This window comes from Oreochromis aureus, linkage group 1 (assembly GCF_013358895.1).
Source record: "Oreochromis aureus strain Israel breed Guangdong linkage group 1, ZZ_aureus, whole genome shotgun sequence".
Lineage (NCBI taxonomy): Eukaryota > Metazoa > Chordata > Actinopteri > Cichliformes > Cichlidae > Oreochromis > Oreochromis aureus.
The window spans coordinates 31,501,077-31,525,721 of record NC_052942.1 but is presented as its reverse complement, the minus strand read 5'-3'; the positions used below and the strand labels follow the sequence as shown (position 1 = coordinate 31,525,721).

Below are 24,645 nucleotides of genomic sequence, written 5' to 3'. Positions count from 1 at the left end.
ATTCTATTCTATTCTAAACATGCCATTTTTAATGTTTGGTTCATACACTAGCAATTTGAGGATGTTGCACCATACTTTGGAGCACAGAATGCAATTGATCATTTCTTTGCAATAAAAAGATGTGTCATTAAATCTAAATTTGAAAGCATGAGATAAATTTGAGTAATCATTTGTTAAACAGTTAAAAGGCACACAGTTTTAGCTACACATAAAAAAATGCTCTATAGATAGCAGATATTTGATGAAAACACACTGTTTTAGTGCAATCTGTCTTGTCTCTGCACATTGTTCTAATTGTGTCCAAGTAGCCTACTGGATGTTTACAGTTCAGTACCTTCATTGTACTAATTGCAGCATGCCGCATTTCCCCATGTTAGACTGAGATATGATTTCCCTGTGATGAGTAGTACAGTTTATAAACTAAATCAACCCCTGCACTCCTGTGTTATTTTTAATCATCCAGCATGATGGTAGATTCGGGGGAACAGGCTGTGGGCAGGGGTTAGACTTCTCACTGTAAATGCCTCGACCAAAATGTCATGCTCATGCATACTGTCATGGTGGACAAAGAGCATGAGGAGAATGCAAAGTAGGCCTGGTAGTGGACCACAGGGAACACCCTTCCATCATCTGTCTAAACAGGCCTGGAGGGCTCAGATCACAAAAAACACCCTGACTTTGCTCTGTACCAAGGTGCGCCTTTGGGTTTGCGCTGGATTACACATTTCACTGTAATAGTTTTTTAAGCAAACCCACTGTGGGTATTCATATCGCAAAAGACTCATTCAGAGTGTTGAGGACCTGTCACTGTTGCTGGCAAGCCTCATTGTGCACTCAATAATAGCCCATTAAATCTATTCTTCCTGCTTTTCTTATCTTTGAAAGACCAGTCCTTGGCTAAGGTAATGGGTCAGTGAGTAGGGAGCTGATTAGTTGATTTCACTTATTTAAATATTTTTGTATAGATCTACTGAGTGGAAATGAAAGGTGCTTCGTTCCATCACCGGACCCATGGGAAAGCCACACGACTGACTTCCATCACAATGCCTGACGTATTGCTTTGTTTCTTGGAAACTGCAGCACAAAGCCACCACAGGGCTGTAAATCTTAATAATCCAAGCAGTAAATAGTAAAAGAAACTCAATTTCAGACACTTTTTGAACTTTTTCAAAAAGTCGGTCCCTCTTTCTCTCTCTTTCTCTCTCTAAATAGACACACACACACACACATTTCACACAAACCTACACACTTAGCAAAGCTCTACCATATACCAACAATTTATCTTGCATTTGATGCAACTGATAAACTTCACTTCCCACACTATTACTTTAAATTATTTTTTGCTTTCCACTCGGATGACTAAACAAATAAATAAAAGATCAATTAAAAAAAACCTCTTTGACAAACAAATGTATCTTGATCCACGCTGAAAGCAACATTTGCTGGGTTGCTCTATTGAAACGGTTTTGCTGTAGGCATCAGGCATCGTGAGAGGAAGCCCGTGGAGCTTTATCATTAGTGCACTGCCTTGAATCTGATTTAACAGGATGACTAATCTCATCCAAGTCAGTGGTTCGTCAACAGGAGACAACTCCAATGAGGAGAATATCCGGTCACAGTCTTATTTTTATCCCAATGAAAAGTGACGAGAGGAAGCTGACCAGATGAGGACAGGAGAGACGAATAATGACACTCTGCTCTGTCTGTGTATGTGTAAGTCTGATGAATATCTGCATACTATATTGAATATTGAACACTGGCATGTAGCTACCACCTTTTTGTTTGTAAAATGTATTCTGTCAACATGGTAATTGTAAAATCACCTTTACAGTATGCTGAAAGTGTAATAATACAGAATCAGATAGCATCCTGTGAGCAAGCATTTGTTGACAGTGAGAAGGAAAAGACCTGTTGGGGATGAGGGGAGAGAGTTTAATAAGTGATAATAACAACTACTGCTTAAATGCAAAGTGGTGCATGAACACCACTGAAAAGGCTCAGGGTCACCTGATCCAGCCCTAACTACAAGCATTTCCAAAAAGAAAAAAAAATACAAACTGGGAACTGGTTACAGAGAAGAGGGGGCTGAAAACTGAAGGCTCTGCCTCCCATTCTACTTTTTAATACCCACAAGTAAGCCTGTAGTCCGAGAGCGAAGCGCTCTACTGGGGTGATATGGTACTGTGAGATCTTTAACATCAGATGGGGCCTGATTATTCAAGATCTTTTATGTGAAAAGAATAATTTTAAATTGGATTCTGGATTTAACAGGGAACAAATGAAGCAGCGCTAATTTACAAGAAATATGCTCTTTTTATCTAGTCCCTGTCAGTAATCATGCTGCAAAATTCTGAAGAAGATGATGGGCAGCCAATCAGATGAAAGTGGGCTTATGGTGATGGACAAATAGTTTAAATGCTTGTTCAGGACAGTGGATGAAGTTTTGCACAATCATGCAACATAATTGTACCAGGAATACGACCACAATAATGGAGGAAATTAGCATAGCAGGTTCCTTCACAGTTTAATTATTCCATTGATGAGTGCAAAGCATGTATTTTTACATTATTTCAAAGGACAACAGGAAAATCTACATACAAACCAGCAACTGTGTGAAATACATCATTCCAGTCATGGTTTATTGTCAATATTATATCGATCCATGGTTTATTACTTATATATATAATATGACTTATTGACAAATAATTTAAATCCCTTTGAAAATAAAATCAACTAAACCAAACAAAGAAGCCTAAAACAAAGGCTTTTTCTCTCTATGTGGAGTAGTTTAGGAGTTCTCAATAGACAGATTATGTATACTGACTGCACCATACTAAACTAAATGTGTATTTGCACATGCATGCATGAATGTGCAAGTTTGAACTATTTCCCTGAATTGTTAAGAATTTAATTAAACTAAAGCCAAGATGACTTTACAAATTACATGTTTTCCCACATAAGAACAGTCAGTTAGATTTGGTCTCTTTAAATCTCTGAGGTGAAACCATGTCACCTATAAAATTGTGATTCTGTGACAAATGATATTGAGCAATATATAGGTAACTGTCCCCAACGGATTATGAAGCAAACTTATGATGTTTATTCTATTGCTGGGAATGTGTAGGTCACAATAAAGCAAACCATTTTTTCTAAAGGGGTGATGTGAGGCAATAAATGACTTAGTTAAGTTAGTCCCTTTATGCAATTTGTCTGGAAGTAATCTGATAGCTCTGGGAATAAGATTTTATCCATTTATTTTTATGTCTTAAAAACACCTTACTTTTAATACACTTAAAGTTTTTATTTTTTTCCTGCACCCTGAAGCGTACCTCTGTTTATGTCCTTTGGTGTGATTCTATTCCTTTGTCTTCTTCTGATCCCTAAAAAAGCATCATCCACTGCAATTCAGTACATGGAAAAAAGATTCTAATTTTAAAAACTTATTCCCCACAGTATCACTCTTCAAGGCATTAAACCATGCAGTAGAGTTCACTGAGCTGTATCCAGCACTTCCCAGAAGAAATGTCCTCTGCGTGACTTCTTACAGAAGAGGAAATGAAACTCAAACAATAACAAACCAAATGAATTTGTGCGGAACTATTTCTAGCTTGCAGACACTTGTGAAATATGAGTGAAATAAATCAGCTTTGCCTTTCGGAGGACGTTGGGGCATCACAGGTCTGCAGCTTCTGCTATGTCATTACACATCTCATCGTGCCACATTTAGAGTGCCAAGCAATGCTGAATTGCATTTATTGCACTTATTGGCAAAAATTGCACATTTTCATGGATCATAAGGATTCTGCCTCGATTCTGTAAACAAGGACAAATATTACCTTTTTTGTGGTTGTTTTGTTAGTGTTTGAGTGTGCTTCTTTCCATTTTTAGTCTTTCAATATGTAGGTAAATAGACATAGGGAATAAGGTCAGTGCGATGTTTACCAAAATATTCAAATGGTGATAAAATACATACACCTTGTTTGAAATGTAGCTGTCAATAGGAAAAGTCAAAAAGTCAGTTGGGTGGTGAGATCTCGGCGACAAGTTATTCTGCAGTGACAGATGACATTTCAGTGAGGTTTCATCTGGAGTACTCTGGCGCTGAGGCAAAGCTGGCCTTTCACTCTGTCTGCCTAACTAGCATTCATCAGCAAACGCTAACACACAATGTCCGCACACATACACCACCCACACAGGAACAGAAAATTTAAATGGCAACTGGCTCTATGAGTGTAATGCCCCCTTTTGTTGTCGTATTGTTTCAATTGTTTTAGATTCTGCAGTCATCAGTACCTTGCAGTGTCCTTGTAAGTTTTTCCCATTCACATCGTTATGGATATTTTTTCTTTCTTTTGTCTCCCATTAGTCTGTTTTCCAATACTTCCAGTAATGCAAAAGTCCTAGATTGAGATTGTGGTCCATTACATCAGTGGCCAATGGCTAAAAGCAAGTTCTGCAGGCAGAATGATGTTTTATTCAATCCTCCTTTATTCCTTATTCTTTTCCCTCTTCCCTCCCTTTCTTACCCCACGTTTTCTCTGTTATCTCATTGCATAGGCTGAACATGTGACAGCCCACTGTCCGAGCTATTCAAATCAAGGTTAGCTTGTAATACATGTATCCCTGCCTTCATTTTAGGTTCAGAAGCACAGCAGTAGGCATGCATAGAGACACAGGGTGACAAAGGAATCCTCCCCCAGTGATTTATTTGAACTTTTCCTCCCTTTGAAATGGCATCACAGAGGCTCTGCATGATTAATGTCATCACACTTATATACACTGTTCTACCCAGCTGCTCTATCCAGCTAAATATTTGAAAACCAGGAACTTCCCAATTCATGGTGAAAGGTCTGGATATAGATTGATGTGAGCATTTTCAGCGTTTCCAATTGCTACACAGTCAGCTGAACATACCCAATAAGTAACAAACCAGTGGTGAATTTTTACAATCTATGCAAATAAGCTAATAGTGTATATTTGTAATATTGTATTGAATACAGTTGAATATGAAAAAAAGATGCACAATAAAACAAAAAGCGATAAACAAAAATAAAAATCATGATCTCAACTACAGAAATTTTATCTTGGATAAGAAGGTGATTTCTGAAACATTCTTTGATTTACTAGTTAGTTCACTAGTTAGTTGATTCTGATTATTATTCTTGTTGTTGTTGTTTATTGATTTATATTGAAACCCAAATGCAGATATTTCTGAATGAATTCGAGCTAAACAGAGTACTAGTGGAGTTGGTCCCATACATAGAGCATAAGGGGTTGCTGAATGGTTTGATGAATATGAAAATTATAGTAATCACAAGCTACAGTATTTCCTCCAGCTCTAGAAACTTGGAGAAGTGATGCCACAACTTGCCAAGCTGCCCCGATGGCACTCTGTAGCCCTAACTAAAACACTATGCTGGGATTTCCCTTCGATTCAAACTCTTAAAGATAAGATGTTCTTTTATTAACTTTCCTGGAGCAGATTTATTTTAATACTTTTAAACTTTTGGTATTAATTTTTATGTATATGTAAAGAGAATTTTCACAGTAACTTGTGTGCATTGACATTAAATATTATAAATATTGACATTTATTATGGTCAGCTGTTCATGTATATTCATCATGGGCATGGTTGTCGTGGTAACAGCAAAATATTTAAAAGATCCAAAATAAATTCAAACTTGTGATTCTTGTTATTAAAGATACATGCTGTACACTGATTCCATCCTGGATAAAGAATAGTTCAAAGAAACCATTAAACGACTTAATTTAATTAACGACTTAATTAAATTACCATGACAATGACGCAGATAATAAGTAGATGTAAACTTCTCACAGCAACCGTACTTTTAAAACCTACACATTACAAACTAAATTTAGAGTTGAAATCAGTGAAAATTCCTTATCAACTTTTCTTTACTTTAAATTAAAAAAAATAAAAATAATAATTCTGTGATCAGGTGGAAAGTACCTGGACACAAAAGTAATTTCTCCAAACTAAAAGAGACACACTTCAGTCCTTTGGAGATAATTTCATTATTTCATTACATATACTGCTTGCATTTAGACGATACATCTGTTAAGTGTTGTTGTTCCTAGAATTTCACGGTCTGACTTGTAGCTGAAATATTCCTTTGCATGGCTAATTCCACAATGATTCAGAGCAGCAGCATGGAGTGTCTTCCTGTTGACTCCATGCTGAGATTCTGATGCTTCACTTTGCACCTTTTACCTATGAGACTAAACAAGAAGATTCATCCAGTGAGAGTAATTGGAACTTTTCTAATTATTGCCACAATCATAATCATGCTTGTACTGCAGCACTGCCTCTTTGGACACTGGGGTTCCACTGCTACGATGGGCACACAGTGGGAAAATGCTAATCAACATCCTGCCTTCATCAACTTATTGGTGACTGGTACACAGCAAAGAGCCTCTTTTCTCTTTTCAAGGGTGGATGCAATCAGACGCAGCACCCATCTATATTTCTTTCCTGAAAGAAAAGGGGAAGCAAACATCTTTGCAGTGGCTCCCCAGAACAGAAATAGAATCTGAATTACAATCGAACTTAGGGAAGTGAATCCCTGTCTGTTTAACTATCTTCATGAACTAATATGCTTGTATGATAATCACTGCAAATGATGTAGTATGCTAAAAAAATTTTGTTTCTTTCCTTCTTTTTTACATTTATAAATCCACATTTATTCCATTAAGAATACTGTTTTCTCAATAACAACATAAAGCAGTTCACAAGATACACATTATAGACTAAACTTTCTTGTTCACATACAGTTTAACAGCCTGAAAACGATTTCTTACCTCCTCCCACTGGTGGATGTAGCGAATGAGTCTAGAGAGGCGCAGGAGGCGCAGCAAGCTTAGTATCTTGGTAAAGCGGACAATGCGTAAGGCGCGTGCCGTCTTGTAGAAATCCGAGTCAATGCGCGTCTCCACAATGAGGAAGATGTAGTCTACGGGGATGGAGGATATGAAGTCGACCACAAACCAGCTCCGCAAGTACTTGATCTTGATCTGTTGCGGATCTAAGATGATTTCTGTGTTATCTTCCTTGACGATACCCGTCCTGAAATTAAGAACCAGGTCCATGAGGAAGAAGGTGTCGGAGACAACGTTGAACACAATCCACGGCGGGGTGTGCTCATCCTTGAAAAAGGTGATGCCCACAGGGATGATGATGAGGTTTCCAACCATCAGCAGCAGCATGGTCAAATCCCAGTAAAACCTTGTTGATGAAACACATGGAGAAATGTAGAGATATAATGAATAACAAAGTCAGAATATAAAAATATGAGGTAACTTTGCTGTGCTTGTCTTTCAAAAAATCCAAGAAAACTTATTTTAATGGAGAATGAATGTTCTATAAATTGCACAATTTAACTGCCTGCAAACAAGATAAAAGAAGACAACAGTTTGTAAATATCAATAGTGTCATTTTCTTTTAACTTATAGTGTGAGAACTAATAAAGTGGGCTGCTTTTTTATTCTGATTGCTGTGTTATATTCAAGCATCAATGACATATACATATACAGCATAAGGCATAGTAAAATAAAATATGCATGTTTGATGAACTGAGGAGACCAACATTTGCTCTGTGTTAGACAAACCTTTAAGAAAAGGAATGTGTGGCCTTTCTCTTTTTCTCCCATCTGGCAGCTCCATATTTCATTCCATATTTATTGTCCAGTGTATCCACTATTAATATACCTCTACACCTTGGATCTCCTCTATTGTACTAATTTCCCTCTTATTTACACAGTCTCTTGCTTCTACTGACTTTCATTCCTTTCCTCTCCAGAGCATACCTCCACCTCTCCAGGCTCTCTGTTCCACCTGCTTCCTACTCTGACTAAAGATCACAATGTCATCTGCAAACATCATTGTCCATGGAAACTCCTGCCTGACCTCATCAGTCAACCTGTCCATCACCAGTTCAAACAAGAAGGTGATCAGAGTAGATTCCTGGCATAATGCCACCCCACCTTGAACCCATCTGTTACGCTAGCACATCTCACCATTGTCTTGCTGCACTGATACCTGTCCAATAACAACCTTAGATACCTCTCTGTCACCCCTTACTAAACCTCTGCACTTTCTGATTCACTAACTGTTCACTAACACCCAGCATCTCCTCACCTCTGTTTCCTTAACCTACATGTGAAAGGAAACAGAATGGTCCGCTCCAATCACCATTTTCTCTCCCTTTGGAACACTCAACTGCTTCATCCAACTTACTTATTAGAATTCCTCTTTCTGATATGAAACCTGTGGGGCATACACACGTACAGCATTTAACATCACCCAGTTCCCTTTACCTGTCAGAGTCCCTGCCTTTCCTTCTCTCTCATCACTGACCTATTTTAAGCTTTTATTACTGTGCATATGTACTGTTTAGCAAGCTTACATGAATATGGTGTAATAATGGTTTAATAAACTCTGCACTTATGAACGTAGCCGATATGTATCCATGACAAAAGGGGGCCTGATATGAAAACATTTGTGCAGGCATGCATCTAAATCACACCTCAAAGGTCAGCGGAGGTTAACTGTTAATTAAAAACTGTACTGTGACCTCGTCAATCTTCCAAACCAGAGAGTTTGGATATAAATTGCGCACTCTGCTGGCTCAGTAATTGAATCATTGTGCACTGATGCAGTGATTTACCCACCCACTTCTAACTGGGCCATAAAAATTTGTCTTTGGACAAAACTTATATCAAGAGCAAGGCTATAAAAATGAAGAAGAATGGATGTTACATATATAAACAAGATAGGATAGAGATTTTTACTGAAAGCTCGCTAGATTACAACAATAAATTACTGCTGTTTGACTTCTTTGTTGGAGCTAATGTCAGTAGATTTCATGATTTATTCTGAGTATGTTTCAGTAAATATATCCAGATAAACAGTTCAAACTCTAAGAACTATGAGACATATGTGTGATTAAGCACACATTGCCATTACACACCTGTAACATATTCACTGATCTTCCACATTGCAGCAAACAGTTTGAGTCCTTTTAACTGTACACAAGACAAAACACTTTTATTGATGCAGGAGAAAAGCAAACATTGGAAATCGCTACTGTTTGCAGTATAGTACGCCTATTTCTGGTTCTCATTGTTATGTCTGAGCACACAATCTCTGATACACACATCTATGGATGGAATTTACATCAGTTTGGGTGAAAATGTTAAAATGTTTCTTCAAAAATAGCACAAGCAGTTATCTAGCAAATATGAGGTTTGTAATGTGTTTAGACAGTTCTACAGCATGCAGATACATACACTACATCTCAGTTTTATGTGAATTGCGCACACAGACACATTCACTGAGGAAACAGTGACAGTAATTGGAATTCTTCAAAGTAAAAGGGTATCTACTTTTCCAGATTGTTGTCAAGTGGAGTTATATTTAGACCGACCCTGCCACCACTGTGTGCTCACATTAAGACTGAAACCCAGAAGGACAAGTAAAACTTTGAAGGAAGAAATGCAAACATTGGCAAGGGCATTTGTGTTTCATACTGCCATGATTCCCCAATATCAAACAATTTAAATATCCTTTACATGAAATAAAGTTTTCCCTATGTCTCACAGTATTTGTAACCTTCATTTTACTACTTATATTAGTTATGAATGTGCAGCAAGACACACAAATTTTTCTTAAAAAAGGCATGACTGTTTTTATTATAACTGATCAAACATTATAATTTTGAGGAAAAAATAAAAATCAATGAATGAAAGCTTAAGGGAAATGTTTTTTCTTTTTCCATGTTTGTGGTTTCCATGCCATAATAACAACATTAACGACAACTTTTCCTGACATGAATTAGTCCCGTCTAACAAATAAATTCAGTGAACACCTCTATTTAAAATGTTTAAGGCCTAGGACTAGGATTACTCCATGTCTGGGAAACTGAGCCTAAAGGTCTATTGCCATACTAATAGGTCTGTGAAGCTGGATTCAGCCAGGGTGGTGCTTTGCCTGTACGATGTCAATAATAACATGCTTAAGCAGATTTAAGAGCAAATATTGCTGCACAATAAATAAATCTAAATATGAGGCAAATGGAAACTTTGACCAGACAAAGCAGGCGCTCTGTAAATGCGCCCAGTTAAATGAATTTTAACTGTGTATCTTTTAGCTACAGAGAAAAGGAGAAAGCAAGCTATAGAGATATAGATTTGACAATTGTCCAAGTACTGCTGACACCAGTTTGATCAAACCTCACTTATCACTATCGACACAATGATTGATTAAAGAAAATACAAATAAAAGGCAAATATTGAATCTGATAATTATTGATTTTGGCCCAATACAATATTTAGGGATAAGCAGTTACTTTCAAAGAGCAGTGTAAAAATCTCTGTGATCTCAGTGTGTCTCTATCAATAGACTGTTAGACTGCAGGCATGTTTGTTCGTGCATGCATGAATAAATGCTCATGATTTCTCTTTTTCAGTCTTGTGGCTGCCTTCTAATGGAGGTCAGGCCACCTAAACATAGCAGGGATCCATTTACTGTGTTTTATTATGCACTAGGACCCTGACATAGGAGACATTGTTCTATAAATATAGTTGGGTGAGCCCGGGATGTTAGACTGACATTTCAAAGGCATTAAACAATCCCATATCTGTATGTGCACAGAAAATCAGAATTTTCACCTGTGTGATGGGATCCCACCTGTTTTAAAATAAAAGCAAAAGGAAGTCAGCTAGTATTGCTAGGTTAGCAGGGCTTTTATTTTGTTACACGATTGTTAAGGTGCTCCCGATTGATGCCTCGGTTATTATGGGCACCGAGGCATCAATGAAAATGTAAAACTGGTGTGAAATCCAAGTTTTATCCAGTAAAGAAATACTACTTCTATGTCTGGATCTTAGTCCATTACATTAGTTCTACATGAATCAGTCTTTTGTAAAACACAAAGAATAAAACAGTGACAAGGTGACTTACAAGTTTATAGCAAATTATGGAAAAATGTGGCCAGAGATCACATTTTATGAGCAATTACATGACTGCTGAGGAGTATCAGAGATTGCATGACAAAAAATATAAATAACAGGAAGGCTGGTTTGATGGGTGTGTGTAAAACATTTATATATATTTTTTATTAATTAGTCTAGAGAAACATTTAAAAAAATAAATAAAAAAATATAGTGGTGGAATAGCTCACACCTAGCTTGTTATGATGCTCAGCGTTCACTGTACCGATGAAGGGAGCCCTGACATTTTGCTGTCTGCAGGGACAGAGTCACAGACCACTATGCTCTCCGGTGGGGTGACCAGGGACAGCAGGAACATGTTGTCACCCTTAGAGTGCATCTGACTACACGATAAGCCTCTCTCATTCTCCTCACCCTGCCAGCCAGGCTACCTGAAAGGGACTATGAGAGCCACCGCAAACAGCCTTACACACACTTACCTTTCAGAGTAGCTTATATCTAAATTGAGGAGGCACAAGGCTAGGATACAAAAATGGAGTCTATACAGTATGGGACTGAATTTACAGAGAGCAAATGTTCATAATTTTGCATGTGTGCACGTCTGCGCCCCTGTTTACATTTTGATTGTAGAAATATCTATCTGCTGGCTACCATGCTGAGAAAATGACGGATGCCATACAATCAGATTGACTGTCGTGTCAGAATCGGAAGGCTTTTGATCCCCAGCTCCTCCAGTGAGAGTGAGTGTGATAGATAAAGGCTCTACAGTTTGTGAATGTGAATGTGGCTTGTGCTGTAAAGCACTTTGAGTGGTCAGTAAAGACAAGACAAGTGCTGGAAAAGGAACTAGCTTTAAATGTCAGTCCCTACATCAGTACAATCTGATTACTGCAAAGTTATGCACTCTTTCAATACAAACTTCAGGTGTGTAAGAGAACATGAAGGTTTTTCTTCCATGTGGAAATGTCAGTTTGTACGTATTCATATACAGTATGAGTTATTTCACTGAAGCTTTTAATCTGTCATTAGCTAAGCAGTTTAAACCCACTAATCCCACAGTATATATATATATTAAAACTGGTTTGTCGACCCATATAACCATTAAGATTACTTGGCTAAGGTGAGAGATTATCACTGTTTTGGTGAGAAGCGTTGAATGTATGTAAGAAGGAGAGTTTAATCACAGTGTTCATCATCTAATCCTCACCACTTAACCACCAAACCACCCACTCTAACCTATTTTTCTGACTGTAAAAATTGTTGTTCTTCTGGAGGTCATGAAAAACACTATTATTTAAATGACCATGAGTCTGAACATTCATTACTGCCATGATTTTGTTGAGGGAGAGCTTCTTTGTGTATAGTAGGTCTGAAGCAAGACTTGCTATCTTAAAAAAATTTTCTCAATTTCTACAGACTAGACATTGGAGCACTTGTTTTTCTATGTACTTACTTAATGTTTAATTTATAATTTTGTAGGGCACATACCAAAATAAATTGTGTTTGTGCTACAGTGTCTTCTGATAAAGGAATTGAAGCATTTGAGGTACAGTGTGAAGTATTTAATTACAGATTGTAATACACTGAAAATCTTTCATTCACTTCTCCCTTTTACAGACATACAGAAAAATGACTGTCGCTTAAACATGAAAAAAGCCTTTGTGGACTAATATTTGATATGGCAGTTCTGAGTAACTGTAGAAACTTGGGACCTTAGTTATAGAAAACTCTTCAAATACATTTCTGGAAATAGATCACCCTAAATCCTAGTCCTTAATGTGTTTTGATCATGGTAAATGTAAACGTAATGCAGTGTACTATGACTGATTTTTTTAATCTGGTTTTGAAAATAATGAAAACCAATATATATATTTCTCTCCTGAGCAAATGAAATGTATGTGTTTCATAGCAGGGGAGCTGTATTTTAGGTGTGATTAAATGTCATAGGACCAACTTAACAGAACCGTTATATATTACACTTAAACTCACATGATAACTGAGAGAGCAACAGCTTCTCTCAGTCCACTGCCAGTTGTGAATTAGTGAACACGGAGTGTGAATGGAAATTAAGCATGAAAGCTCTTGTGAAACAGAAAAAAAACACTTAATTTCACATAAGCTATGCTTAGCCAAAGGGAAATGCAATCTATGGTAAAGCCTTTCACACTTAACAGGAGAACAACATCAGCAACAAAAAAAGGCCTGTTTACTGCCCATAAAGGCATAGTCCACTGGTTTTAAACAAGCCAGTTGGCAAACACAGCAAGATTTAAGTGTTTAGGAGAAAAAAATCAGGTTAAAAGGGTTAATCCTATTTTTTGTTGTCACCCGCTCCAATGAACTGTCATAACGGTGCTGTCTTTGCTAAGCACAGCCAGCAGGCATACTGCAAGCACATCATTGACACTGGGGCTGTGCAGTTAAAAGAGGCTATATTTAGGTGAGGCGCGCAGTTTTATCAAACCTAGGCTAAGAAGATTCCATCAGAGGTAGAAGCAAATCTCCCCAACCTTAGGCTAAGAGAAAACAGGGATTTACTAAATGCCTACAAAGGGTAGAGGAGAAGCAAAATCAACTGAAAGGGGTCAGCATTACGCCACTAAAAGAGATCCATAAATAAGATTGCTAGTAGTCCTTCTGGTGGGACATTAAGTTAAGGGTACAGGGTGTGATTTTTCATTCAGCTCTAAAACTATCTGGGGCTGTTACTGAACACACATAAGAAAGATTATGCTTTAGACAATATCATAACTGCTGCAGTAAACATCTCTTAAAAGAGAAGAACTACAGCCCTTTACGAGTAGACACAGGCAAACGTAACCTCGACTTCCCAAATTCTAATCAATGGAACATAGCCTGCTCTCAGAAATTGATCAACACTTTCAATAGCATTTCACAACACTTGGATATCATTTATTAGCTTTATATGAGGAAACGCACCCTGTATTGATCAACATTACCAGCAATCATCAGCTCCCAAACTCTGTGCAGACTTTTTCATTTATAGGTCAAACTCTGTTTAGGTATGTTAAGATATTTCATCCGCTCAGTTTATTATCTTAAAGTATACAATGCATTATTTTGGAGATAATTAAAAGAGGCACTATAATAATGTAGGTTACCTCAGTCAAAAACAGCATCATATCGATCATTCTCTGTAAATGGCTCAAAAGGAATTTAAACACTTCAGTAATGCAACAATCAGTGTAATTCCTGTTTCATTTCACTTCTTCTCCATTCAAATTCCATGACAGAGTACATGCAGGGATTCAAAAGCCTCTAACCTGGCTAAGCATCTTAGGGAAACTTTCTAAATGCTGCAGTGTCAGTTCCAGACATTTAAGAATATGCCCCAGAGCCACTCATTGAGATATGTCCAGCCTAAATTTGCTGTGATGTTTCAATAGCTCTAAAGTATACTCTTGAAAGCTCTGACTATATCATAGAATCACCAGATCCACTTTGCAAACTGACCAGATGTAATCAGATAGCCCACTGAGAAAAATGCTCAGTCAAGATATTTCATACATCTGCTCTGATTTAGCCAAGTCTGGCTTTTCTACTATCTTTCGGTGTCACTGGGATCAGTCTTCCCAAGCTCAAAAAGTGCAACCTGCTCTCTGAAAGAAGAAGAACTATACATGGGTGGTCTAAAGTCAACAAAAAAGTAGATCTTCAATGGGAGAAAATGGAGAGACAGTGAGTGACAGGGCTGTAAATGGCAAAGAGAGGACAGAGAGCACTCTATGAGTATGAGGAGTGTCATGAGTATGCATTTATCCTACTAGCATGTGCCACTATCTGCTTTGTAGACTGTCATCCTGCCACTAATTGCGTCTGTGTTTTATCATGATGCCTTGTTATCTCCCATAGGGTCCTTAATGTCATGTCAAAGGAGTCTCCTGACAGCCAGACACAGAGTAAACATCGGCCAGTGTCCCCTTAAATGAATTCAAAACCTCTTTTCACTACAAGCAAGAACCTAACATCAATAGAGAAGTGGGACTTGGAGAGAGATGGAGCAATGGGTTTTCTCTCACCACAGATGAGATGCTACGATAATCGAGTGACCATAATACCTGTTACTGGTCACTGTGTACACCATTACTTCAAGACCTTACTGCAGGATTGCACCAGTGCTGGGCCAAAGTTTTCATCACTTTGCAAGCTGCTACTCAAACATGGCGTAAGAAAAACTCACACAAAAAAACAAAACATTAGTATCTAACTCCATTCTGAGGTCAAAGGGTGAGAGGATATGAGCATGAAAACAAACAAAAAAAAAACAGTAGAGAAAAGATGTAAAAACAGTGACAGAAAATAAGCAGTTGGACAACCAACAAGATAGATTAACCAGGGAATGCAGCAGTTTTAGGAAACATCCAAGTCTTCAGGACATAATATAGATGCAAATTGATCACCTTATCTTTATTTTTTAAAGCCATTGTTTCTGGAAACATAAAAAGTAGAGGTAAATAAAACCAACGTCAATAAAGCTTTAAAGCTGTTGGAAACTCCTCAGTGATGCAACATTCAGCATGAAATGAAACTAAATCTCAGCGGCTACATTGTATCTGATTTTCACTGGTCTGCGTGAGTAAGCAAAGGCTTATGTGCAGGATTTATCCTTTTTGTTGTTATTGTTTTTTTTTGTTTTTTTTCTTAGCTCTGTAATTTCTAGATGCCAAACATGGTCAGGACTTAGCTTTATACCTACTAACTTTGCTGGAGCCTCTGTGCGATTGAAAACTGAGTAACTTGTTATGGCCAAAACTGGTGTGGAGAAAAAGGGGACGTGATATCTGCTGTGAGATGGTGCAGATAAATCACCCTATAGCAGAGCGGAGTGAGCAATCTGTCTCTCACCACTGCCTGTCTCATAATCCAGCCATTTGTCAAAGTCTTTGAGACACCCAGCGTGTGGCAGGCCCAGGCCAAGCACATTGATCCAGGTAAGTATTTCCTCTCTACTGTTTCATAAGCGCTTTAGCCTTCTATACATTTGTGAAGCTTCAACTATATAGTGGTACATTGAAGTGAATGAGTTATGTTAGCAATGGGATAATGCCAATCGCAGGTGATCTCGATATTTGATCTTGTAAGACACAAACCCTCATCTTCTGTGACATAAAACGTATTGAATGTCCCTATAATATGCTGTATTATGGTATAACTGTCACCTTTACATGGTCATTCTCCTGATCCACCTAAACCTACTGTTTTATTTTGCATATTCTGCTAATTAAGTCTGAAGTTAACAGAATTTATCTGCGTAGTTGATTCTCTAATGACGAGCATCTCTGATTAAATTATTAATCATTATTTTTATTGCATCCATCCCCCAGAGTACTGCATTGATGACTGTTTAAATGCAATTTCAGAAGGATGGCGGGTGGGGGGGGATCCACCTGGGATGCAGACAGGGCTTAAAAGGTCAACCTGTATGTACTAGAAATAACAGAATCTCTGTGAGGAGAAATGAGAGGGCTGGTGCTTCAACATGAATACAGTGTTCATGTTTTAGTTGCCATTATATATAAAATGATAAATAAAGTCTTTGGGTAATTTCAGGGATAAAATAAAACACCAGGAAATCATTGAGCTTGGGGTACAAAAGGATGGCTTTCTTTTCCCCTTGAAACCTCATTGCATTGTAAAATGAATGAATCCAAAACACATGGCACTTAAATAGAAAAGCACAGACTAAGAAATGCAGTTGTAAACAGTATTTTACTCAGGTCTGTATAAAAAGTGTCCCTGAATGCTCAATAGGAGACATCAGAGAGAATTGATAGCCTACAGGAAGTGTTTAAATCCAAGAAGTCTTAATTAGCAATTCCAAACATGCTGACATTTCCCATAAAATACACTGTGCTGTGTCTGCTTGATTGCTAGAAACCAAGTGATTTCTTGTTTTTGGAGTTTTCATTTTTCAAGGGTGTGTCACTGCATTACCTATAATCAAAGTAAAGAATGCTCTGTTGGGTTTCCTTTGAAGATTACACCTACAGTACCTAATGTGTTTTTATGGTGACTGCTTTTTTGAACAGCACTGATTGCATCATGAGCACAACTGTTTGAATAATAACTGTCAATCTGTCACATTCAAAACAAAGAACGACAAAAATAATGAAGACTATAGTAAACTGTCACTGTAAATCATCAGTTACTATCACTTCCTAAATATTGACTTTCACCCCTTGAACATAATTCATACGTTACATAGAACATAGAAGGTAGGCATTTTGAAAGCTTGTGTAAAACACCCATTTAAGAACATATTCTCTCTATGGTGAAAAGTAAAAATGTTTTACATTCACCTGACACTTTATTAGGTTTTTATTTGTTATCTCTTGCTAGCACTAGGTTGAACTCTTCTTTGCCTTTAGGATTTCCTCATATTCGTCAAATATTCCTCCGAGATTTTAGGCTGTGTGGTCAAGTGTTAAAGGGACCCAAAGTTTTCCAAGAAAATATCCCCCACAGTATTACACCACCACCAACAGCCTGAACCCCTAATACAAGCAAGATGTAGCCTCGCTTTCATGTTATTTATGCCAATTTTTGATTTTACCATCTAAATGTTGCAGCAGAAATCAAGACTCATCAGACCAGGTGCAAATTGTAGCCTTGGTTTCCTGTTTTTAGCAGACAGGAGTGTCACGCAGTGTGGTCTTCTGCTGGTATAGCACATTAGCTTCAAGATTCAACGTGTTGTGCATTCAGAGAAGCTCTTCATGAATATAGCATATCATTATTTGAGTCACTGTTGCTGTCTTATCAGCTCAAAGCAGTGTGGCCATTTTCCTCTGACATGCCACACACTGGATATTTTCTTTTTCAGACCATTCTCTGTAAATCCTAAAGATGGCTACGTAGGAAAATCCCAGTAGATCTGCAGTTTCTGAAGTACTCAGACCAGCCCATCTGGCACAAAGAATCATGCTTTGTTCATAGTCACTTAAATCACCTTCCTTTCCCATTCTGATGCTTAATTTGAACTTCAGCAAAATGCACTTATAGTCCAGTGACACTACATACGTTTATTATTTTCCAAACATTTCTATTAACAACCAGTAGAATAGGCGTGCCTAATATGGCTTTCAGAGACTGTATTTACCTCTGGTCAGTAGGACAACAATCACAATTGCCAAGTCAAGAAAAATGACACTAAAATGTTAAAAGAGAAAAGTGTGTCTTGGCTGGCTAGATTTGTGCATCCAACTGGAGAGATTATAAACTGATGTTGCATTGCAAAGGATGGTGAACTAAGAAGGGCCTACGTCAGGCATACCAGCTGGGTGACATGTGGTACTAAGAAAAAACTATTTCCAACCGGCTTTCCCATTTTCAAAATGCATGTGATGTCCAGACAATGGATATAATCTCACCTCAACAACATTACCATCACTTTGCCAAGATTAAACTCTGACTAATACATAAAGCTGAATTAAATGCCATATCAGGTGCAGAAAAAAATGCAATGCAAAAAAAAGGGCCATTCTTCCACAGTTGTGGTCATGTGTCCTCATTAAATACTCCCACACAAGTGTGCCTGGCGAGGTCATGCAGCACCGTTCAATCATTCTGCCACTATGACAGGCAACCTTCCACCCACCGGCCACGCACATCCTCCCTGGGCTCCCTCCATTAAATAAATTGTGCTGTAATAATCTCTTGGCTCCCAATATTGGTGGCTGAGCACAGAAGCCTATTTTGATTACCCCACTTTCAGGCCAAGCCAGAACCATCTGTAATCCCCATGTTTTACCATCACTACATTAAAGAAGGAATTATTTAATGGAGACTGAAAGAGAAATGGTGTCATTATCCTATGCTTTCTGAAGCAGACATTTTCCCCACCTTTCTATGTAGATTAGCACTATAAGAAAATAAGAAATGGTTGGTGGCAGATCATGCTTAGACTTTGCTCTCTGAATGTCAAAAACATATTAAACTGGGCTACAAAAATGCAGGCTTTAGGCAACTGGCACCCAGAGTGTGACTCCCGCTCACCACAAGGAGGAGAATCATCCTTGTTCCAATCATGTACTGTATGTTGCTCCATCTCGTTTTTCAATAAATCCAACGATGGAAAGCTGAAGGCCCCATGAGACCCAAACAAATCAATGGCAAAATGTAGTCTCAAATTAACTGTAGTGAACCTGACTGAAATAGAGAATGCTGTTATTCAATCAGATCCCCTACGCTCAACACACAAACATAATACACACAGAAACGCATGTGAGCACTCAGACTGGTACAGTAAGCATGCTGTATCCTCAACAGAAAGCCAGCAGCTGTTAGTGGCTGCTAGTGCTTGATAAGGCTGCTAATTCTTGATAAGACCTGTAAAGCTAAACTGCACAACTTTTAAAAATATCTCTGAATTCATTAAGTGAACAGTGATGAAAATACTTATTCCACTGATATCTTACAAAGTGTAAAGGCAGCCTCTGTAGAGGCAGCACAGCTACCAACTTTATTCATATCAAGTACACTGAGTTCTTAGTTGCCAGTTTAACAGTAGCTATGATGATAATTTGAGAAATTTTCTACTCTCATCAGTTTGAGGTATTGGGTGGCAATAAATTCTCACTCAAGCACTGAATCCAAAACTAGTTAACAAAAAGCAAATGGTAAGATACAGCAAATGCCTTCAGCAACAAGAAGTATAATTTTATCTAGTCTGTAAATTGCCTAAAAGTTGACTCCTTTTACTTTTACCTCTGCATTAATGTGCATGGTGGTTACTTTCTCTTATATGTTCTTTGCAAAAGAATATCAGAAGCAAAGTTGTAAAACATGTCAGTTCAGATTTATTATTCCTGCTGTCTAAAACACAACTGAATGCACATGAGGAATAAAAGGCTGTTGTAAAAGTGGACCTTGCAGAAGAGATTTGCCTTACTGTTCCAAAGGGATTTAACTGATTGACAGAAACTGCAGGACAGCCGACCTGATTCGGAGAATGCGATGGCGGTAAAGTTCCAAAGCTTAATAATAATAATAGAAATAAAGTTTGAATGCGTGACATCTTCTTTTCGATTTCTCCAGGGAATTGTAGAAGACTTTCCAACAGATGTGTCCTTTGGGCCCTGAATTGCTAGATAATTAAAAGGCTCTTCTTGATCAGAAGGTTGCATACTAATATTGCACCTCATCAGTTGTGTAGAAGTCTCCACAATGCTGTTCCATTGACAGACTCTTTTCAAAAGGCTCTATGCAAACAGGTAAGAAAATAATAATCACCTGGTTTCCACCATAAGAAGAAGACAGAAGAGCCATTCTGTGAGAGGGATGTCGTTCTGTCAGTCAAGCACCAAAATATCCTGTCTATAATATTCTATGACATTTATTGCTCTTTATTTCAAGGACATGCTGTATTGATAGGTGTCAGCTCTATTGCTTTTTCATGATTGAGACAGGAAAAAAACTTGCAGAAAGGATATCTATAAAAAAATCCAGTCTGAACCAGAACATAAAAGGCAATAATTCAGCACCAATCGCATGTATAGTTCAAATACCCTATAAAACTCCCACATATATTTTACAGCCATCACAACATTAATATTTTTCCTTATACAAAAGGTACATTGATAAACCGGTCTTATTTTTTTTCCCGTCACCCTCTGGCAAACTGACCGCATCTGCTCACTGTGAGTTGCTTGCTCAGAATCGAAGGAGGCTGTTCAGCTTTGGATCTGGAAATGAGGCTGTAGATTGGATTATGATGCCATTTTTAATCTGCCTTTTTCCCTTGCAAGATATTGCTCCTCCCCTGCTTCTTAGTGTTATACAAAACTTGACAAGAGGAGATTTTGCTGAATTCCGCTACAGTGATGACTGTGATTCCTTGTGACACTCTAATTTGAGCTTATACAGCCAAAGCTTTGATGCAGACATGGGAATGAAACTTTTAGTCACAGAGACCCTTCTCCTCTCTAGGCCCATTAAAAGGTCCCAGATATCTCCTTGTGTACTTTAATTACAGTCATCTTGCACTGTCCTTTTTCCTGATTTTGAGGTTGTAGGCATTCATGTGTCTTCTTTCAGCTTCACTTTGTCAAAAATTAAATACTAGCTCAGACTCAGTGGCAACAGACTTTCTGGCCTAATGTGCTATGTTTTCCCATCTTGCTTCCAAATTGGTCTGAAATGCTTTTTGAGAAATGTGACTACTGTTTCTTTTTTAGAAAAAACAAGAGGTTCTTTTGATATTGACTCCATTAAATAATTTAGCAAAATGAAATGAAATGTGTCCTTTGTCTTTTTCATGTTAGTCACAGCAAAATATGCAACACTCCATGCAGAGTTAAATAAAGCATAGACTTAACTTTTCACTGTACTGATTGCGTGCCACATCTGTGGTTTTAATTGTAGAGTTGAGTGATTACAAAATCATAGTGCTGAGTGCTCGTAGCACAAGCAAATGGTTCTCAGATCACCAAAATGTTTAATTATGGTAATATACAGTATCCATCATCATACCCCAAACAAGTGGGTGGCCGACCTCATTTTTTTAAAAATTACTTCTCTCTCAGTGCATCTGTTTATTTTGACAGATCTCAATGACAGAGTCAAACAAGTATATACTTCAAAAAAGAACAGTCCTTGTTGTAGGATGTTGCTCAAAGACACTTCAGAACCAGTGGCTGGTGCCAAATCTCTGACCTTTCAGTATCAGGACAGTCTCCCCAAGCACTAAATCACCCTTCACCTGACATTTAACATGGTGAGTAAGAGAGCAGAGGGGTCAGAGAAAACACAACCAGCTGGGAGGAGCATAACAAAAATGGCAAACTGTCTAATACATATCTCACATCATCCTGATGGCATGTCCCAAATGTGTTTGGATTTACATAAAGTCATCAACAGTATAGAGTATACCTGCAAACATATATATGTATGTATATATGTATCCTCTCTCTCTCTCTCTTTCTCTCTCTCTCGCTATATATATATATATATATATATATATATATATATATATATATATATATATATATATATATATATATATATATATATATACATATACATAAACGTGTATGTGCGTGCACACGTGTGTGACTGAACACATTATCAAGTCCACCCAATACTCACATACACACCTGTATGCTACAGTATCGTTTAGTATACATGAATGTAGTTTGGTTTAAAAGGCTATTGAAGCCAGTCTTACTTGTTAGTTAACAGCCTCTGTGTAGCCATAAATCAGAGATACTTGGCTAATAAAAAAAATGAAGGGCAATAAAACCACAGAGTAAACTGCAGGCCTAAAAGAGAGTGCTGTCTCTCTCCATTCATGTTTGCTGTCACTGAAGTAGGAATAAAACATGATCATTTCTAAACCACTCTTGAAAAATGATTTACATTAATTGTAAATAAAATAAAATAACCCTATTTTAAATTTAAAGTAGAAAGAAAAGGACATTACAATAATTTAGAAATTATTTAAATGAAGACCTAATCATGAATTTTAAGCAAAAATGTCCTCCATGCTGAGATTTTTTCTAACTGCTGAAGAAACCACCAAAGAGAAATGAATATTTCATACTATATAGAATTTATTATATAAGAAGGGTTTAATCCTAATTGGGACTGGGTTGTGTCATGTGATGGGTTTTTGTATAACAACTAAATGTGTCGGCTGGCCTCTGTAGCAATATATATCGATACACTAAAACTAATGAATGCGAAAAAAAATCTGAATTACTCTGTGAAATTGGTTCATTCTAAGAATTCTATTTTTTTTTAAAAGTGAATGTTTTAGACTGGAGATACAGTCTTTAAATGTGAAAGAGTAAGGTGGAAAGGTGGTTAGTAGAAAATTTAGCAAAAAGGACAAAAATGGGCTTCTGAGCTGAGGAATGCCCCAGTAAATGAGACATACCATGAAAAACATCTGGGCCTAGTCACAGTAACATCATGTTTTTGTGAACCTTTTCCCTTTTGAAATAAGCAAGTGTGATGTGACTAAATTTACCTGAAATCACTGTAGGGGTGAATTATCCAAAATCCGGCGGATTTAACCCGCTCTTGCTCTCGTTCAACCGCCTTCTCACTTCCAAACATCCTCAGGGAGAACTTGTTGACCCCTGGTTGAAGCATTGCTCCTAACTGTCTGTGTATGAACCCAGCCTGATATAATCTCTCGTCGTCCGGCAGAATTTGATCAATGCCATCCAACTTTATAAACCCTGACTGCTGGTCTGGAGAATCATTTTGGGCACCACCGCCACCGCCACTGCTGGCCTCCTGCGCACCTTGATCCGGCTGCCCGTCACCCATTGCTCCAGGGGGGCTCTCTTCGCTCGGGGTAACATCCCCTTCAGTGATGAGGCGTCTCTCCTCCGCAGAGTCTGAGTCGTGCACATGTCGACTTGTGATGGACGAAAGGCTGCCTCGAAATCTCCGACAATCTCCATTTGAGCTGGTCTTCATAGGTCTCCCTATGTCCGTCTCCATGATCACAGATTCCCCACTTTTGGTCTCGCCGATGCCTTTGCAGCTTCCTCCAGAGGTCGGCGACGGTGACGGTAAAGGCTTCATCCTAATGCTCTTCCTCCGGGTGTCCTTGTCTGCGTCTTCTCCTTCACCCATTATAGATGCTTTCTGTCCAATGTGCTGTGGCAAACTGTAGAGTCTTTTACGCATGGAGGAGTGCAACCTGTCCATTATGACATTGAGACACGCAGGAAATATTAAATAAATCCAGATTGTTAGCCTGTATTGTATTGGTTATTGCCACAAGCCCCGCGCTCCCTATCTGTTTGTGAGAGCGATCAGTCTGGAGCTAATCTGAATCCCTGAAAGCCTGCTACACATGACACGGACCGCCGTGGCTCTGCTGAAACAGATGAGGGATATTCTTTTTCATAATCAGACTACCTGACAGTTTGCATATGTCCTCACACACAGCCTGGGCGGTCCGCTTGGCCACTGCGTCCCCGATGTACATCTTTGTGCCGTTCCGACATTGTGCGCAAAAGTGGAAAAACTGCCTGAAAGTCACCTTAGCGTGACATGTGAGAGACGTGCCGACGGTGATACGGAGACCAGAGAAAGGTCATGCACGACGAAGGATGCTCTTTTCACAAGACGTCTTGCCAGCTTTCATAAAACAACGCAACAGAATCGTGCAAAAATACAGTAAAGCATTCCAGGGACCGCTGACATCACTGTTCCATAGTCAGGGTGCGTTTTGGTGAATTGTGAATATTCATGATGCTGATCTATTGGGTTGCCATAGGAGCGAGAACTGCAAATAAGCTCAGCCCACCTTGTTTAAAGGGGAAAGCTCTCTCCATTCTTAAAATGTTCTCCCGTTCTTTTAAGTTAAGGCTACAGGTAGCCAACATGCCCATTGTTAAAACATGATGTTGTCTTCTGTTGGAAGAGACCAAGAACCCTGCTTGCCATCGCTGTAATCAGTCTGATCTACTGCGTAATTTGCGCACACTAATACAAACGAAGCTAGAATAGGCTCGTCTATAATTTGGTAAGAAGCTCTTGTATAAAATTGTTGGTATACGGGTGGATTCTCAGATGGGAATAAACAAATCTGTGTTCTCCTAATTCAAGATTATTTTTCCATTTCCGTGTATTTATAACACTTAGGATGTCACACCCTTTTGTGCTCATTGTTCCTTTTATTTTCAGCCTAGGATGATA

General features: G+C 38.2%; 1 protein-coding gene across 1 annotated transcript in view; it reads right to left on the bottom strand.

Annotated features, from left to right (window-relative positions):
- The window catches only part of hcn4 (hyperpolarization activated cyclic nucleotide-gated potassium channel 4), a 66,370-nt gene extending 42,721 nt beyond the window's left edge, over positions 1-23,649 (bottom strand). The window contains exons 1-2 of the mRNA XM_031746609.1: positions 22,958-23,649; positions 6,820-7,243 (exon numbers count right to left, since the gene is read on the bottom strand). Coding sequence (XP_031602469.1) covers positions 6,820-7,243; positions 22,958-23,649 — 1,116 coding nt within the window. The remainder of the gene's footprint in view (positions 1-6,819; positions 7,244-22,957) is intronic.
- Between the last annotated feature and the right edge of the window lie 996 nt (positions 23,650-24,645).